The following is a 20,114-nucleotide window of genomic DNA, read 5'->3' on the forward strand; positions in this document are numbered from 1 at the left end:
TCTGTTTCCTGAGCTCAAGACATACATAGCTCGTTAATCAGCCTAAAATACCAGATTTTTAAAAATTAATTCATGGGATACACGGACGTAGGAAACTGCCTTGAGGAATTCCTGCAGCAACGTCCTGGGATTGAGATGAATGGCCTCCAACAACCACAGCCAACTTCCTTTGTGCTAGGTATGACCCAAGCCAGTCGAGAGTTTTCCCGCCCGATTCCCATCTACTTCAGTTTTACTAGGGCTTCTTGATGCCACACTTGGTCAAATGCTGCCTTGATATCACAGGTAGTCACTCACAGCTCACCTCTCTTGTCCATTTTTGGACCACGGCTGGAGCCTGGTGGAACTCAAACGGAGCATTGGTGAGCAGGTTATTGATGAGCAAGTGCTGCTGGATAGCACTGTCCACACCACCTTCCATCACTTTGCTGATGATTGAGCAGGCTTATGGGGTGAAAATTGGATTTGTCCTGCTTTTTGGGGACAGGACATACTTGGGCAATTTTCCATATCGTCAGGTAGATGCCAGTGGTGTAGCTGCACTGGAACAGCTTGGGTAACATAAGAACAGAATAGGAGTCTACCATTTGGCCCCTCGAGCCTGCTCCGCCATTATCATGGCTGATCTACCTCAACTCCACTTTCCTGCACTGTCCCCATATCCCCCCGATTCCCTTAATATTCAAAGATCTATCAACCTCGGTCTTGAATATACTCAACGACAGCCTCCACAGCCCTCTGGATAGAGAATTCCAAAGATTCACCATTTTGAGTGAAGAAATTTCTCAGTCCTAAATGGTCGAGAATATAGGATCATCCCATCCCAGGAATCAGCCCTTGACGTACCCCACTGGTTACAGTCTGCCAACCTGAAAATGAACTGTTTATTCCCTACTCGGTTTTCTGCCCATTAACCAATCCTCTATTCATGCTTGTATATTACCCCCAATCACATGAACCTTAAAATCGTCGCCGAGGGCATGCAGAAATCAAGCACAGGCAGCGGAAGGAACATGCGGCAAACCAGGCTCCCTGCCCACCCTTTCCCTCAACGACTATCTGTCCCGCCTGTGACAGAAACTGTGGCTCTCGTATTGGACTGTACAGCCACTTAAGAACTCATGTTAAGAGTGGAAGCAAGTCTTCCTCGATCCCAAGAGACTGCCTAGGATGATGATGAATTTTGTTTAATAACCTCGTGTGTGGCACCTTATTGAACCCCTTCTGAAAATCCAAATACACCACGTCCACTGGTTCCCCCTCATCTATTCTGCTATATACCTCAAAAAAATAACCAGATTAGTCAAACATGATTTCCTGTTCATAAATCACATTGACTCTGCCCAATCCTATTATTGTCTTTTTAAATGCCCTGATACCATGTCCTTAATAATAGATTCTAGCATTTTGTCTGCTACTCGAGGCAGAGGCACGACTGGAGTAGAAGTCTTCAAGCACAGCAGCCGGGATGTCGTCGGAGCCCACAGGCTTTGCTGTATCCAGTGCGCTCAGCCGTATCTGGGTATCATGCGGACGAACCGAATTGGTTGAAAACTGGCTTCTGTGACGGTGGGGACCTGGGGAAGAGGTGAAAATGGATCATCCCCCTCTGTACTTCTGGCTGAAGATGGTTGCAAACGCATGACTTTTGCATTCATGCGCTGGGCTCCGCCATCATTAAGGACAACAGAAATATCCATTGGTATATGGGAACTAAAATGAATTAAGAATCTTCCATTCCTACTTAATTAAAAAAAAAGCAGCACTCTGTATATTTGTAAATGTGAACACTGGTTTTGACTAATGAAAAATTTACTAATTTGGATAAAAAGAATTTCAATTCACCCTTGACTCAACTGGTTTCTAAAGTGTACAGTAGCTTCAGTCAGTACAATGGACCATATGGCAATAATTCAATCAGTTGATCAAATTTGATAGTCTCTTCAATTAAAAGAGAAAACCACCAATCCATTAACCGGTCACAAGCGTGTCTATATGCACACACAAAAAAAGGTTGGCTAAGCATATCTGCTTTGTGCAAACCCAACATAAAATGCACCAATCTTCACCTCTTCTCTCTTTAACTCAGTTTCCCTGAATGGACACTAATATTCTCTGCAATATAAATATAACTAAAAGTTGTTGTTATTTCCGCCCCTGCCTCAGCTCATCCGCTGCTGAAGCCCTCATCCATGCCTTTGTTACCTCTAGACTTGACTATTTAAACACACTCCTGGCTGGCCTCCCACATTCTACCCTATGTAAACTAGAGGTGATCCAAAACACGCATGCTCAGTATTTTGAATGGGGTGTGCACCCCAAAAAAATTTAAAGGGAACATTGACTGGCAAAGGTTTTTTAGTTGATCATTTGCCTAACGATCAGGAAGCTGTTGTTGGGAGAGGTTGTGAGGAGCAGTGTTAGCAAACTCCTGCATGTTTGACAGCACAAGAACTGATGTTGCACTTTATTTCTTGGACTTCCTTCAATGACTCTTTAATACTCATCATAAACTGCAGCTTCTCTAAAACACAACAGATTATCTCAACTCCCATCTAGAAATTCATGTCGATTACTCCACTACAGTTGTAGGCATTAGGCACCTGCTGAATATATAAAACACTAGGCATTAGGCACCTGCTGAATATATCTAAACTCATAAGTTTAAAGTGGCCACATATAAAATGGCTGCCCAAGCATGATGGGAACCCCGTTAGTCAAGTAATGAACTGGGGCTGACCAAACAATGACCCTGTGAGGCCCACTACCGGGAATGCCTTGGATACAAGATAATTATAATGAACCAGTGATTTCACACAGCCGAAGCCCGAGGAAGAGAGATAAGGGGAGAACCTGCCTCACATAACGAGGTCATTAATCAGCCCGAGCTGACAAAACCCGAACATGCAGTTCCTGAGGTATCAGGGAAATTCTATTGGGTTAAAGAAACCTATATGTAATCTAAAATCGTTATGATTGGATTGTGTCCAGCTGAAGTGGGCTGAGTAACTGTAAAGAACTATTGTAAAACATATAAATATTGATGAGTTTCTTTGTTCGGCAGAGTGAAGTGCCTGGATCCAGTCCTGAGGCTTCCACCCCGCTGGCGTTAATAAAGGCCGCATTGGCGTTGGAACCGACTCAGTGTTGTGATTCTTCTGATAAAACACCAACAACTACCGTTCCACAAAGTTACTGCCGTACATTTTAAGGCACATAAAGTTGAGGATATTTCAGAATTGTAACTGAGCTAACAAACAAAAGACGATTAATTTCTCCTCGGACTTTTTAATTTGGTCATGGCCAATGTTTCCTGCCATTTTCTTTTGGGCCACGCCGCCCATGCGCGGGGTTTCCATTCAAAAGCTGGCTCACCGGCTGCACGGGACCTCGAGCACTGCATGGTCGCGCAGCTTAAAGGGAACATTGGTCACGATCCCGAATAAACTTCACTCCAAAGAAATAGTGGCAATGAGAGAGGGGTGATTGATCGATTTTTACAGCACAGGAACAGGCCACTCGGCACAACAGGACAACGCCGGGGTTCATGCTCCGCCTGAGCAATGATGATTGAGAGCTACACGGTCATAGAGAAGCCACCATCATTCCATCCAAGAGACGGGTGGTTTCTTGGACAAGTGGAAGAATAAAAACCATACCTGGAGTACTGCGTACAGTTTTGGTCTCCGTATTTAAGGAAGGATATATTTGCATCAGAGAAGGTTCACTAGGTTGACTCGGGAGATGAGGGGGTTGACTTATAAAGATAGGTTGAGTAGGTTGAATCTATACACATTGGAATCAGAAGAATGAGGTGATCTTAGCAAAACATACAAGAAAATGAGGGGGCTCGACAAGGTGGATGCAGAGAGGATATCTCCACTCAGGGGAAACTAAAACTAGGAGACAGTCTCAGAATAAGGGGCCGCCCATTTAAAACCGAGATGAGGAGAAATTTCTACTCAGAGGGTTGTAAATCTGTGGAATTCTCTGCCCCGGAGCTGTGGAGACTGGGTCAATGAATATATTTAAAGCGGATACACCGATTTTTGAGCGATAAGGGAATAAAAGCTTATGGGGAGCGGGCAGGGAAGTGGAGCTGAGTCTATGATCAGATCAACCATGATCTTATTGAATGGCGGAGCAGGCTCGAGGGGCCAGGTGGCCTACTCCTGCTCCTATTTCTTATGTTCTTACACAAAGCAACAGGTTGCTACAAATATATTTTAAAAAAGTTAACCATTTCACACGATTAAAAAATGTTCTGCTCAGGGTCTCTTTTGATCATCTAATTGGCCTAGTAGCCATCATCACCATTAGCAATCTCATTGGGCCATGATAGCTCTATTACTCTTTGTCTTCTTTCGTAGTAGCAGCAAAGCAAATGTCAATATCCAAGTTGGATATCCAGGCCACAGCTTCTGGTGTGACAGTGCGGATATCTTGAAGGCTGCCTGTGAATTCCCTCTGAGGGCAGTGCTCGATGATGTGCTCCAGAGTCTGATTCGGAGCTCCACAGTCGCACGGTGGGGAGGCTTTAATCTTCCAGCTACGGAGAAGATGGCAGCATCGACCGTGACCAGTTCTGAGGCGGTTGATGGTTGTCCACTGTTTTTGAGGAAGGTTTGATCCTACAGGTTGTACTGTGGGGTCCTCGATAAGGAATCCATTATTCTGAGAGTGGTTTGTGAAAATTGTGAGATCCCCCCCCTCTCCCATTCAGAAAAGATGAGGGATTGCAACTACATGGATAGACTGAAGATGCTGGGGTTGTTCCCCTTAGAGCGGAGAAGACCAAGGGGAGATTTGATAGAGATATTTAAATCATGAGCATTTAGATGGAGTAAATAAAGAAAAACTCTTTCCAATGGCTGCAGGGTCAATAACCAGAGGGCACAGATTTAAGGTGACTGGCAAAAGAACCAGAGGAAAAATGTTTAAAAAAAAAACGCAACGAGTAGTTAGGATTTGGAATGCGCTGCCTGATAAGGGTGGTGAATACAGATTCAACAGTAGCCTTCAAAAGAGAATTGGATAAATAATTGTAGAAAAAATTGCAGGGATTTGGGGAAAGAGGAGAATGGGAGAAACTGGTTTGCACTTTGAAAAGGCCAGCGCAGACTCAATGGGCCGAATGGCCGCCTTCTGTGCTGTACTATTCTATGATTCACCCCGCTCTCGCTCCTCCCAGCTTCGCCATTCGGCTCCAGCATTTGGCCCGAGGTTCCCTCCCAGCCAGTTTTCCCTTCCTCAATCCCTCCTTCCCAGCAGCAACCAGCGATTCCATGGTCCATCTCCGGCTTTCACCGCCCAAACAGGCCTACCCAGGATGTTCCATTTCTGCTCCAGTCTAAAACGTTAACATAAGAATGAGGAGGAGTGTGGGCCATTCGACACTTGAGCCTGCTGCACCATTCTAAGGGCCCAAGTTTCCACATGATTTGCTCCTGATTTTTAGGAGCAACTGGTGGAGAACGGAGTATCTTAGAAATCGCAATTCTCCACATTTAAGTTTTCTGCAGTTCTAGTCATTTAGAACAGTTTCACTTTGGAACAGAATTTTTTTTTTCCCAAAAGGGGGCGCGTCCGGCCACTGACGCCTGATTTGAAAGTTTCCACAGTGTAAACGTACTCCAAACTAACTTAGAATGGAGCAAGTGAAGATTTTTGTAGGGCCTGAAAAAACCTTGTCAACACATTAAAAAATCAGGCGCAGGTTACAAATTAGGCGTCCAGAACGAGGTGGGGGGGGGGGGGGGGGGGGGTAAGGGAAGTCATTAAATTCTACAATAAATCCTTATTTATTCTTCTACAAATAAATCCAACCTGAATAAACATTTATAAGCAAAGAAAAGATCAAATAAACCATGTTCCTACCTATGTGAAAGTGCTTCAGGCAGGGAGAATGCTGCAGGAAGCCTCACAAGTTGAGGCAGCTGTTCCCGACAGCAGGGGATGGGGGGGGGGGGGGAAGGCAGGGAGGGCCCGACCAACCGACGGCAGCAGCAGCCGTTCCCGCCGGCGGGGGTGGGGGGCGGAGGCCGCAGGAAGCCTCAGAAGTTGAGGCAGCCATTCCCGACGGCAGGGCGGGGGGGAGGACCCCCTGCCGTCGGCCGGGCCCGTCGGGAAACGGCTGCCTCAACTTGAGGCTTCCTGCGGCCTTCTCCCGGCTGCAAGAAGCCTCGGTGCCGATCATGGAAGGGCAATGTGCTTTTATTAAAAAATGATAAAAAATGAACAGCTGCAAAGAACTACAAAAATGGCCGAGCGCCAATGTTTCCTTCACACTGCGCGTGCGCGGACGCTCCAACGCGCAGGGTTGCCGGCACGAAAAAAACTCATTTAAATGGTTCCCGCCCCCTCCTACTTACAAAATCGGCGCGAGTGGTAGGCTCCGCCCCCTGGGCGCCGTGCCAAGCACATATCGAGCTGCAAAGCGCTCGAGAATAACGCGTTTTTTTTCAGGCGCCTTTTTCGGCGCGAAAAACGGGCGCCCAGCTCGGAGGGGCACCTGTTTTGCCGCGTGTGGAAATTTGGGGCCAATAAGTTCATGGCTGATCTACTTCAACTCCACTTTCCTGCACTATCCCCATATCCCTGGATTCCCTTAATATCCAAAAATCTATCAAATTCTGTCTTGAATATGCTCAACGACTCAGCATCCACAGCCCTCTGGGGTAGAGAATTGCAAAGATTCACCACCTTCTGAGTGAAGAAGTTTCTCATCTCACTCCTAAATGGCCAACCCCTTATTCTGAGACTGTGACCCCTGGTTCTAGACTCCCCAGTTCGGGGGAAACATCCTCCCTGCATCTACCCGGTCAAGCCCTGTAAGAATTTTTTATGTTTCAATGAGATCACCTCTCATTCTTCTAAACTCGAGAGAATATAGGCCTAATCTACTCAATCTCTCCTCAGAGGACAATCCCTGATCCCAGGAATCAGTCTGGTGAACCTTAGTTGCACTCCCTCTGTGGCAAGTGTATCCTTCCTTAGGTAAGACGTCCAAAATTAGGTCAAGTTAAAATATCCTTCCCTTTCAGATCTCGACTCCGACGCTGTGTGTTTCTGGTCTGTATTTTTGAAGGTCACTGAAGCTAAATTCCTTGGGCAGCTCAAGCTCACGTGTTCATCCCTACCAATTCTGGTTTCAACAGACTGAAGTCTCCGGGACCATTATTGAGAAGCAAATTGTGATGAGACTACATGGCAGCAATCTAACGAAGGAGCTCAAAACAAACTACCTCTGTGAAACTCAAGTGGTTTCGAACTCATTAAAATAGATTACTGTTAAAGATAGATAGCTTTGCAGCATCCCCAGGATATGTTGTTATACTCCCAGGGTCAGCCAATTAAAAAAAAAATTCACCTACACAGTTGCTCAATAATCACAAAATGAATCATCTCTTCCTGTCCTAGCTTCTATTTTCTATTAATGATCTAAATTGTCTGTTTTTGCCCATTCTCAAGCGACCCATCGCCCATTCCGCAGCAAGACCTACATCGTGCAAAAACTGAATGATCCCAATTTTACCAGCACATTTCCAAGCAGTCGGGTTAAAGCTTGACTTGTCGTCTTAATTGAAGCAACAGGTCAACCTTTCTATGGGCCGAAAATTGCAGCCTCTCCGGGTGCATACGATAAGCGCACGCACCCGAAGAGGCCTTGCAAATGCCGGTTCATGGGGCGTGGTACGCATACGCCCCAAGAACTGGTTTTTCCGATCGGCCAAAATTTATTTTGACAGATCCCCGCAGGAAGGACATTCGCGGGGCAGAGATTGGGCTATTTGCTCATCTCTTGTCCAGCAAATGTCCTTCAAACTCTCACTACCAGCGTAAAAGTTTTAAAACATAGAAAAATTAAATTTTTTCATTTTTATATTAAAAGCCCTGTCCATTAAGGCAAGTTTATTTTTAACCCTATTAAAACAGATTAAAAATATATTTTTATTCTAATACATTCTATTTTATTTAATCTTAAATATGTGAGGTGTTTATTAAATTTATTGTGTTGTGTTGCTTGTTTTGGGGGGGGGGGGTATTCGCATTGACAGTAATGGAGATCGTAAAAACGGAGTTCCCATTATTAGCAATGAGAATACTCGATAGTGATTGGTGGTCCAGGCCCACATGATCCCAGGATACGAACACGTACGTGGAGGACATGTTCCCGTATGCTACACAGCGGATGAAGGCCTCGGACCGCAATTCTACCTTCCTCCGGGACCACCAGGTGTTTTAGTAAATATTTTTTGGTTGGAGGAGTTTGAGTGAAGGAAGCCTCCGACCGCAATTTCTCCACCCCCCCCCCGCCGCCCCCCCCCGCCCAATATATTTTTCAACCAATTTGATCAAAGCCAGGTGGAATAAACTACAGGGGGATTTGAATATACTTGTGAATTGGGCAGACAGAATTTAACGTAGAGCATGGGCAAGTGCTTGACAAGGGGGTGGGGGAAAGTCGGAAATCCAGGAAGGGTCTATTACTTAAATGGAAAGAAAATAAGGTGCACGGAAAATGAGATCGATATCTATTGACAATAATTAAAATAAATGCTCGGAAACAGCGATTGCAACAAATCAGATGTTGGGATGCATGAAAAACATCAATATTAAAGACTTGGATTTCTATAAGCGCACATTTCAAAGTGCTTTACAGCCAGTGAAGTGTAGTCACGGATGTAATGTGGGAAACGCGGCAGCCAATTTTTGCATAGCAAGCTCCCACACTCAGCAATGTGATAATGACCAGATAATCTCTTTTAGTGATGTTGATTGGCCCAAGGACACCAGGGATAACTCCCCTGCTCTTGTTTGAAACGGTGCCATGGGATCTTTTACGTCCACTCGAGCCTCGGTTTAACGTCTCACCCGAAAGACGGCACCTCCGACAGTGCGGTGCTCCCTCGTCGCTGCGCTGGAGTGCCAGCTTAGATTGATGTGCTCAAGTCCCGGGAGTGGGATGTGAACCCATAACCTCTGACTCAAGAGGCAAGGGTGCTGCCCACTGAGCCAAGGCTGACACTTGAGCTAAAATAGTGAGAAACTTCATAAATCATAGAGCAACTGCACTTAGAATACTGTGCACAGTTCCTGTCGCTGCCGCTGTTAAAAGGATACAGAAGACAGCAACCAGGATGATTGAGGGAAATGGAAGGATGAGAATCAATTACATAAAGTGCGCACGCTCCCACAGGAAAAAGGGAAGGTTGAGTGAGAAGTGGTATGATTGCTGTTTTTAGAGTTTGAAAGGCACTGCACCAGTAGGCAGTAGGCAGTGCTATGAATGTAACATTGAGACACAAATTGAAAACAAGGGTCAGGACATGACATTACGTGACAGACTCAAAGGGAACACTGAATAATCTTTATATATCCATTTGGCTTCCCAGGACCAGTAACTCAGTAACTGGAATGGAGAACAGTGCAGTCAGAAAAATGTGAATTAGGGACACATGCATGGCAAACTAATAAGATCTCCGAGTAAACTCCTTTTGTGCAAATTAACTGCAACAATCTTTAAAGCTTGGCCGCAGTACAGGCAAACTGAAGTCAGTGCATGAGAAAAATAAGTAAAAATCAAATTAAAATGACACTGCGACTGTGTAAAATGCCACACAACGTAAGAGTGCGATTCCGATTAGCCTCAAGTGTCTTGGGTGCAGAAGCAACACAAACCAGACCAGTGGGAAACTAGCTGTCCAGCAAGCCCATCCCCTATACAAAGGCAAGCGTGGATTCCACCACCCCCCTCACAACTGAGCAAGAATTGAGGCCCCCCTCCTGACAAAACATCAAACCAATATTTCCCCCCCTACAGCTGCCATCATCACAGGCAGTCCCTTGAAATCGAGGAAGACTTGCTTCCACTCAGAGTTCTCAGGTGATTGTACAGTCGAAAATGGGAATTACAGTCTGTCACAGGTGGGACAGACAGTGGTTGAGGGAAAAGGGTGGGTGGGGAGTCTGGTTTGCCGCACGCTCCTTCTGCTGTCTGCGCTTGATTTCTGCATGCTCTCGGCGACAAGATTCAAGGTGCTCAGTGTCCTCCCGGATGCACTTCCTCCACTTGGGGTGATCTTGGGCCAGGGACCCCCCCCCCAGGTGCTGGTGGGTATGTTGCATTTTATCAAAGAGGCTTTCCTCTGCCCACCTGGGGCTCGCTTGCTGTGTAGGAGTTCAGAGATGAACACTTGTTTTGGGAGTCTTGTGTCGGGCATGCAGACAATGTGGTCCACCCAACAGAGTTGGCAGAATGCTGCCAACAAATGAATGGCAACCTGCACCGTCTGATTGCTAATATCGCTCAGTCCTCAGCGCTTCGACAGAAAGACAGCAATTGGAAAAGACCTGCTTCTCCATCGTTGATTAGGAACAGTGTTCTCTGCACCGCCCAGAGAAGGATGTCCAGGAAAGGTGCAAGGAAAGGCAACCCCCCCATAACCAGTGACACTTGGAACTCAGTCCTGGTTAGAAAGCTTGCTAACGTTACACACTCCCGCCTCCTCCCTTCTCCACATTTCCCTTTCCCATCCCTCCACCTGGGGCTAATCATTCCGTCTATCCCTGTTCATTGCAAAGAGTGCAACGCCACAGGAAATCAACTAGTAATGCACATTTTAAGAAACTATAATGGAGCTGGTGCTGAGCAACACCCCGTTTGATGGTGGTGGGGGGGGGGGTAATGTATCCAATTTTAATGATTATGAGCAGGGCCATTGGTTTATGGTGACTGTACAAGTCAAAATCTGGTTTAATTGCATGCAATTCCAGGATTTAACCGATTCCACTATTCCACACATTTTCCATTAAAAAAAAATCACAAACTAATTGTTCTGAATAATCCACACCAGTAAAATCTACTTTGTATTAAAGCATTGGGTGATCAGGTTTTCCATGTACAGTATGTATATCTAATTGTATGTTAATTGGATTTAGTGACAATGTAGGAAACACATGCAAACCTTGGCCATGACCGTTTGTACTGACGCCATCTAGTGGTAAACATCAGAACAGCAATTACAAGCAGAGATAAATCACCATGATAGTGTTCCTCTGGTTCTCACCTCCCATCCCACCAACCTCCGCATTCAACGCATCACCCTCCGCCAATTCCAGCGAGGTCCCACCAGAAAACACATTTTCCCCTCCTCTCAGCATTCCGAAGGATCGTTTCCTCCGTGACACCCATGTCCACTTCTCAATCACCCCAACACCCATTCATTATCCCACGGCACCTTTCCCTGCAAGCACAGGAGGTGCAATACCTGCCTCTTTACCTCCTCTCTTCCCACTGCCCAGGGCCCCAAACACTCCTTGCAGGTGAAACAGCGATTTACTTGTATTTCTTTCAATTTATTGTACTGTATTCGCTGCAGTCTCCTCTACAATGGGGAGACCAAACGCAGATTGGGTGACCGCTTTGCGGAACACCTCCGTTCAGTCCGCAAGTGTGAGCCCGAGCTTTCGGTCACCTGTCATTTTAATTCTCCGTCCCACTCCGACCTCTTTTACAGTTTCAATGAAGCTCAGCCTAAGTTCGAGGAACAGCACCTTATCTTTCGATTCAACATCGGACTCAACAATTTCAAACCACAACCTCGGCCCCCATTTTTGGCATTAACTGTTGGCAATGATTCTGCTATACCCATTGACAGCTCTAGACCCATCTTTTGTTGCTTTACTTGTCCCATTGCTGTGCCCTTTTGCCTTGCACCATCATCCCATTTGTCTCTTAATCTCTCCTGCCTTTCACCTATCAGATCTTCCCTTTTGTTCTTTCCTCCCAGAACCTGCCTCTGTACTTACTTGAAATCATTCACATCTCGAACTTTTCCCAGTTCTCATGAAAGGTCGTCGACCTGAAACATGAATTCGGTTTCTCTCTCCACAGATACTGCCTGACCCGCTGAGTGCTTCCAGCATTTTTGGTTTCTTTGTGAGATAAGTAACCTGTTGTTTTCATTCACCTTGAGTGTAAAGCCGAGACTGAACGGTTCTGGCTAACCACGTGCGCTCACACGCACATGAAAATGTCATGAAGATGTAAGCTAAGTGCGCTGTGATGTGATGCTCCTGGATTTGTGCCTTTTGTCAGTGCCTGTGTTAACATGTGAAAGCCAAAGTTAAGGTCCCAAAGTGAACCAGTGAAGGCCTGATTAGGTACTATTTCCAAACAGGTTACAGGTAACATGATACCAAGCAATCAAAATGCAAAAGGGTTGTGAAAGACTGGAATAGCCCCATCAACTTTAGTTTTGTAAAACAGATTCCAAGATATTCCAGAAGTGGCAATAGATTACATGAGCTACAGCTCTAAATTCTTATATTTTGTATTATAACCTCTTAGTGGATGCGTTTCAGGAGCTAAATCAAGTTATTTACCAGAGTGAAACCCTAAATGCTGTTGAGTCCTCCACACCAGAAACTTAACAGGACCTGCCACACAAATACTGGGGTTAAGACAGGTCAGGGGCTGGTTATTGTGCGACGAATGTCTCACCTCTCGACTCTCCAAAGCCTTTCCATTATCTACGTTAGGTGCGTGATGGATGGACTTGCCTGGATGAATGCAGTAACAACACTCACGGAGCTCGACACCATTCAGGACAAAGCAGTCCGCTTGACTGGCACCCCAACCACCACCTTAAACATTCACTCCCCCCACCACCGGCACACCATGGCTGCAGTGTGTACCATCTACAAGATGCACTGCAGCAACTCGCCAAGGTTTCTTCGGCAGCATAGAAACATAGAAAATAGGTGCAGGAGTAAGCCATTCGGTCCTTCGAGCCTGCACCACGATCATGATTCAATACGATCATGGCTGATCATTCACCTCAGTACCACTTTCCAGTTTTCTCTCCATACCCCTTGATCCCTTTAGTTGTAAGGGCCACATCCAACTCCCTCTTGAATGCATCCAATCAACTGGCATCAACAACTCTCTGTGGTAGAAAATTCCACAGATTAACAACTCACTGAGTGAAGTTGTTTCTCATCTCAGTCCTAAATGGCTTACCCCTTATCCTTAGACTATGTCCCCTGGTTCTGGACTTCCCCAACATCAGGAACATTCTTCCTGCATCTAACTTGTTGAGTCCCATCAAAATTTTATATGTTTCTATGAGATCCCCTCTCATCCTTCTAAACTCCAGTGAATTCAGGCCCAGTCGATCCAGTCTCTCCTCATGTGTCAGTCCTGCCATCCCAGGAATCAGTCTGGTGAACCTGCGCTGTATTCCCTCAATAGCAAGAACATCCTTCCTCAGATTAGGAGACCAAAACTGAACACAATATTCCAGGTGAGGCCTCACTAAGGCCCTGTACAACTGCAGTAAGACCTCCCTGCTCCTATACTCAAATCCCCTCGCTATGAAGGTCAACATACCATTTGCCTTCTTCACCGCCTGCTGCACCTGCATGCCAACTTTCAATGACTGATGAACCATGACACCCAGATCTCGTTGCACCTCCCCTTTTCCTAATTTGCCACCATTCAGATAATATTCTGCCTTCGTGTTTTTGCCACCAAAGTGGATAACCTCACATTTATCCACATTATACTGCATCTGCCATGCGTTTGCCCACTCACCTAACCTGTGCAAGTCACCCTGCAGCCTCTTAGCATCCTCCTCACAGCTCACACCACCACCCAGCTTAGTGTCATCTGCAAACTTGGAGATATTACACTCAATTCCTTCATCTAAATCATTAATGTATATTGTAAATAGCTGGGGTCCCAGCACTGAGCCCTGCAGCACCCCACTAGTCACTGCCTGCCATTCTGAAAAGGACCTGTTTATCAACACTGCTTCCTGTCTGCCAACCAGTTCTCTATCCACGTCAGTATATTACCCCCAATACCATGTGCTTTAATTTTGCACACCAATCTCTTGTGTGGGACCTTGTCAAAAGCCTTTTGAAAGTCCAAATATACCACATCCACTGGTTCTCCCTTGACCACTCTACTGGTTACATCCTCAAAAAATTCCAAAAGATTTGTCAAGCATGATTTCTCTTTCATAAATCCATGCTGACTTGGACCAATCCTGTCACTGCTTTCCAAATGCGCTGCTATTTCATCTTTAATAATCGATTCCAACATTTTCCCCACTACTGATGTCAGGCTAACTGGTCTATAATTACCCATTTTCTCTCTCCCATCTTTCTTAAAAAGAGGTGTTACATGAGCTAACCTCCAGTCCATAGGAACTGATCGAGAGTCGATAGACTGTTGGAAAATGATCACCAATGCATCCATTATATCTAGGGCCATTTCCTTAAGTACTCTGGGATGCAGACTATCAGGCCCCGGGGATTTATCGGCCTTCAATCCCATCAATTTCCCCAACACAATTTCCCGCCTAATAAGGATTTCCTTCAGTTCCTCCTTCTCACTAGATCCTCGGTCCCTTAGTATTTCCGGAAGGTTATTTGTGTCTTCCTTCCTGAAGACGGAACCAAAATATTTGTTCAACTGGTCCGCCATTTCTTTGTTTCCCATTATAAATTCACCTGAATCTGACTGCAAGGGACCTACGTTTGTCTTCACTAATCGTTTTCTCTTCACATATCTACAGAAGTTTTTGCAGTTAGTTTTTATGTTCCCGGCAAGCTTCCTCTCATACTCTTATTTTCCCCCTCCTAATTAAACTCTTTGTCCTCTTTTGCTGAATTATAAAATTCTCCCAGTCCTCAGGTTTGCTGCTTTTTCTGGCCAATTTATATGCCTCTTCCTTACATACCTCCGAAACCCGCGACCTCTACCCCCTAGAAGGACACAGCAAGCCCATGGGAACACCATCACCTACAAGTTCCCCTCCAAGTCACACACCATCCTAACTTGGAAATATATCGGCCGTTCCTTCATCGTCGCTGGGTCAAAATCCTGGAACTCCAACCGGAACAGCACTGTGGGAGCACCTTCACCACACGGACTGCAGCGGTTCAAGGCGGCTCACCACCACCTTCTCAAGGGGCAATTAGGGATGGGCAATAAATGCCGGCCTTGCCAGCGATGCCCACATCCCGAGAATGAATTTGAAAACCGATGCAATGCCAGAATTCCTTCAGAAATGAGTGCCGATGTATGTTCAGTGATGGCAGCGTGGACTTCTTGTGTTTAGTATGTTTGTTTCCAACAGTGCAGGTAATGAGATGCAGCCACTCCTTTTGTGAATCCGGAAGGCGTGGCAAGACATGGTATCACACGGGCATATCAGGTAACAAACGCATCAGCGATTGTGAATAGACTGCTGCATTCGCACAGTATTTAAAACCTTTGGCAGATGTAGACATGCTGACCCAACTGCGGAGAAACTTAATTTGTTTGATGCAGGCAATTTATGGGATAAGTCAGTGCCAATAATCTTAATGCGTAACCACAGTATTGTTGGGGCAAACGCTCTTGTGCAGATTGCAAAATTTCAAATTCAACCTGCTGTCGTAACCACAGTGTGTGTGTGGCAGGTCCTGTTAAGTTTCTGGTGTTGAGAACCCAACAGCATTTGGGGTTTCACTGTGGTAAATACCTTGATTTAGCTCCTGCAACGCATCCACTAATAGAGGTTATAATACAAAATATAAAAATTCAGAGTTGTAGCTCATGTAATGTATTGTCCTTTCTGGATTATTTCTGGCTCAATTATTCCTTTATATGCTAAATCTCTCTTGCGCCTATGCTGAAATTTGGTGCATAATTCATTTTCATATTCTCTCCCCCACCCCTCCCCTCCCACCTAATTTATCTAATGTGAATTTAAATGAATAAATGCTATCTGCTCCCACTGTCTGGATATATATAGTACGATAGATCGGCCACAGCTAGATTGCTGGTCACCACATTACAATGTGATTGCACTAGAGAGGGTGCAGAGAAGCTTTACAAGGATGTTGCCTGGACTGGAGAATTTTAGCTATGCGAAAGATTGGATAGGCTGGGTTTGTTTTCTTTGGAACAGAGGAGGCGGAGGGGTGATTTAATTGGAGTGTATAAAATTATGAGCGGCCTAGATAGAGTGGATAGGAAGGACCTATTTCCCTTAGCAGCGGGGTCAATAACCAGGGGCTATAGATTTAAAGTAATTGGTAGAAGGATTAAAGGGAGTTGGAGAACTTTTTTCATCCAGAGGGCAGAACTCACTGCCTGAAAGGATGGTAGTCGGAGAAACCCTCACCACATTTAAAAAGTTGTTGGATATGTACTTGAAGTGTTGTAAGCTGCAGGGCCATGGGCCAAGAGCTGGAAAGTGGTAATTTAGGAAGGGAAATAAATGCTGGCCTTCCTGCAATGCCCACATCCCATGAACGATGAAAAAAAGTGTAATACTTTGAAAGTTTATCACCTGCCGCTGACAAGTGCCTACACCCTAAAACTGCTGGAAAAACTGAAGAATGAACCATACCCTCTATTTAGATCAGAGTATATGATCTTATTGAATGGCAGAGCAGCCTCGAGGGGCCAAGTGGCCTATTTCTGCTCCTAATTCTTATGTTCTTATGCTAGGCTGACACTCCAGCGCAGTACTGAGGGAGCGCTGCACTATCGGAGGTGCCGTCTTTCAGATGAGGCGTTAGAGGCCCCCCATCTACTCTCTCAGGTGGAGGTAAAAGATCCCACGGCACTATTTTGAAGAAGAGCAGGGGAGTTATCTCCAGTGTCCTGAGGCCAATATTTACCCCTCAATCAACATCACAAACACAGATTATCTGGTCATCACCACATGTGGGAGTTTGCTGTGTGCAAATTGGCCGCCGCATTTCCACATTACAACAGTGACTACACTCTAAAATTACTTCATGGGCTGTAAAGCGCATTGAGATGTCTGGTGATCGTAAAAGGCGCTTTATAAATGCAAGTCTTTTATAGCGTTCTAACCACTGACTAATCTAATCTATCCATAGAAAAGTTTTGATCCAAATTTTGCTGGAAGAGACTCAACATCAAAAGCATAAAGCCTTCAACTGGGAAACAAACTGGTTTAGAAACACAAGGCGTACAATGCCGGGGTAGGCAATGACACACAACACTGCCTACCCGCAACGCGCAGCCATTTTCACATGCGGTTTGCTCAGCCTCTGTCGCGGTAAAGTGTAATCCTATTACAATCCTCTAGGACAGATCCCAGGGATGAGGGGCTTGTTCTTTGGGGAGAGATTGAGCCTATATTCTCTGAAGTTTACATGAGAGGTGGTCTCACTGAAATGCAAGATCCTGAGGGGGATTGACAGGGTAGATGCAGGGAGGATGTTTCCCCCCAGGCTGGAGAGTCTAGAACCAGGGGTCACAGTCTCAGGATAAGGGGTCGGCCATTTAAGACTAAGATGAGGAGGAATTTCTTCACTCAGAGGGTGGTGAATCTTTGGAATTCTCTGCCCCAGAGGGCCGTGGATGCTGAGTCGTTGAGTATATTCAAGGCTGAGATCGATAGATTTTTGGACTCTAGGGGAATCAAGGGATATGGGGATCGGGTGGGAAAGTGGAGTTGAGGTCGAAGATCAGCCGTGATCTTATTGAATGGCGGAGCAGGCTCGAGGGGCCGAATGGCCTACTCCTGCTCCTAATTCTTATGTTATGAAGGAGGGAGAAAAAAAAATAGCCCCGGCTTCCTTTTCTTCACCAACCAGCTCCTTTAAGGCCTCGCCCCTTGCTCCCTCTACCCCCACGCCAAACAAGTGTAAGAAGCTCGTGAAATGAAGGCATCAGCAGCTTTGGCAGGAGATTATTTGGAGTTGGAAGTGGGCAACGATGGTGAAGATATGGTGGTCAGAAACTCAGCTTATGGTTGAAGAGGACACTGAGGTTATGCAGAGTCTTAAGAGATTGGCCAGACAGGGTGATGGAGACGGTGGCGGGGTGGGAGGTGGGGGAAAAGGAGGAGTGAACGCTATATTTAAAAAAAAATCCAAGTAAATTTACATGTACACCTTTTTTTAAAAAAAAACAGCATCAACACACCAGCGCTTATAAGAAAACATTACCCTGTTGCCATTGTCGATTTGTTCCCAATACCGTTAACGTGAAATTTTTTATTCAAAATCCATGTTAGAAATTTGTACTTTTACAAGTCTGAATTAGTTTTTCCCCCATAGTATGGTTTAAAAAAGGTAAATGGGGCAGGAGGCCTCACACTAGACGTTAGAAATTTAATAGTTTTAAAAAAAAAGTAATCTACTCAATAAACGGCAAAAGACGAAATGAAGTTATGCTAGCGACTGCAAACATTAGAATGTTAATAGAATTAAAGTGGTTAGCCTCGAGTTTTTAAAATTGTTAGAAGCAGCAGCTAGAGGCAGTTGTAGCAGCAACAATGAAGAAAGCCTTTTGGATACCTTGAAGTCTTCTCAACTCACCTGACAGAGATGTACAACCATTCTCTAGGATCAGAGATGCAAGTACAAGAGTAAGAATATAGTTCAAAGTAACTAACACAGGCATTCAGCAGAAATCAAGAGAGCGCAAGCTCAAAAAGATTGAAATTGTAAAAATAAAAGACAAAATGAGAGAACACTAAAATTTCGAGAACTGCATTGAAGACAAAGATTCCTTTTCTCTTACTTCTCGTTTAGCGAGGAGCACGTTTGGTACTATGTGTGGTAGACATCGCCCCAACATCAGCATCACACACTGCTCACTGTCGGCGATTCGAGACACCTGAGACGACAGAAAATAAACTATGATATCTTACAGTCCCAGTGTTTAACATTGTACTTTCATTACAAATTGGTAAAGTGTAGTTTAAAATAAAAACACACGGTCACTGCCATAAATAACAAATGATGGCATCATCGATTAACTTCCTCCCCCACCCCCACGCAAATACGAACATTACAATTAGGAGCAGGAGTCGGCCATTCGGCCCCTCGAGCCCTCTCCGCCATTCAATAAGATTATGGACTCAGCTCCACTTCCCCGCCCGCTCCCCATAACCCTCGACTCCCTTATCGCTCAAAAATCTGTCCATCTCCCCCTTAAATATATTCAAAGACCCAGCCTCCACAGTTCTATGGGGCAGAGAATTCCACAGATTTACAACCCTCTGAAGAAATTCCTCCTCCTCTCAGTTTTAAATGGGTAGCCCCTTATTCTGAAACTATGCCCCCTAGTTCTCAATTCCCCCATGAGGGAAAACATCCTCTTTGCATCGACCCTGTCAAGCCCCCTCAGAATCTTGTACGTTTCAATAATATCGCCTCTCATTCTTCGAAACTCCAATGAATATCAGCCCAACCTTTCTTCATAAGACAACCCTTTCATCTCAGGAATCAACTTCGTGAACCTTCTCCGAACAGCCTCCAATGCAAGTATATCCCTCCTTGAATGAGACTAAAACTGCACGCAGTACTCCATGTGTGGTCTCACCAACGCCCTGTACAGTTGTAGCAGGACTTCCCTACTTTTATACTCCATCCCCCTCCATCCAAGCTCTGTGACTAAGTTTCCACTGAGACACCTGTGGGCCTCTAGGAGTATGTAACCATTGCTCAAATGCAAGTGAAAGATCTACTCCTTAAGGAACAGCTAGTTTAACATGCTCATATCCCTTCAGTTTCACAAATACAATTTTCTCACAATCATTAGCATATTAAATATTTTTTGTCTTGCTCTTTGATTTGTAAGCGTTTAACCTCCGATCCAATGATGGAAGCTCCCAACTCGCTCTCAATGGGCTCCCAGCAAAGACTTAAACTACTTCGCCCTTTCAGCATTTCACAAGGAGGAAAATATTCTGACTCGGAGAAGGCAAAACTCGGAGCCAATGCCTCCTTCCCAGCCGGAGCAAATATTGAAATCAATGCTGGTTATGTGCAGGTTCACTAGACTGATCCTTGGGCTGAGGAGGTCCTATAAGGAGAGACTGAGCCTATATTCTCTGGAGTTTAGAAGAATGAGAGGTGATCACATTGAAACACAAGATTCTGAGGGGGATTGAGAGGGTAGATGCTGAGGTTGTTTTCCCTGGATGCAGAGTCTAGAACCAGGGCTCACAGTCTCAGGAGAAGTTGTCGGCCATTTAGGACTGAGATGAGGAGGAATTTCTTCACTCGGAGGGTTGCGAATCTTTGGAATGCTCTGTCCCAAAGAGCTGTGGATGCTGAATCGTTGGGTA

General features: G+C 45.3%; 1 protein-coding gene across 6 annotated transcripts in view; it reads right to left on the bottom strand.

The window, feature by feature from the left end:
• Positions 1-20,114, bottom strand: part of relch (RAB11 binding and LisH domain, coiled-coil and HEAT repeat containing) — a 142,826-nt gene that overhangs the window by 62,737 nt on the left and 59,975 nt on the right. For 3 of the 6 annotated variants that reach the window (XM_070880342.1, XM_070880341.1, XM_070880340.1), the window contains exons 10-11: positions 18,563-18,658; positions 18,358-18,381 (exon numbers count right to left, since the gene is read on the bottom strand). The exons of 1 other annotated variant lie outside the window; for it this stretch is intronic. In XM_070880342.1, coding sequence (XP_070736443.1) covers positions 18,358-18,381; positions 18,563-18,658 — 120 coding nt within the window. The remainder of the gene's footprint in view (positions 1-18,357; positions 18,382-18,562; positions 18,659-20,114) is intronic. 2 more of the 6 variants (XM_070880344.1, XM_070880343.1) reach the window with 1 other exon arrangement.

The sequence above is a fragment of the Pristiophorus japonicus genome, chromosome 5 (genome assembly GCF_044704955.1).
Source record: "Pristiophorus japonicus isolate sPriJap1 chromosome 5, sPriJap1.hap1, whole genome shotgun sequence".
Lineage (NCBI taxonomy): Eukaryota > Metazoa > Chordata > Chondrichthyes > Pristiophoridae > Pristiophorus > Pristiophorus japonicus.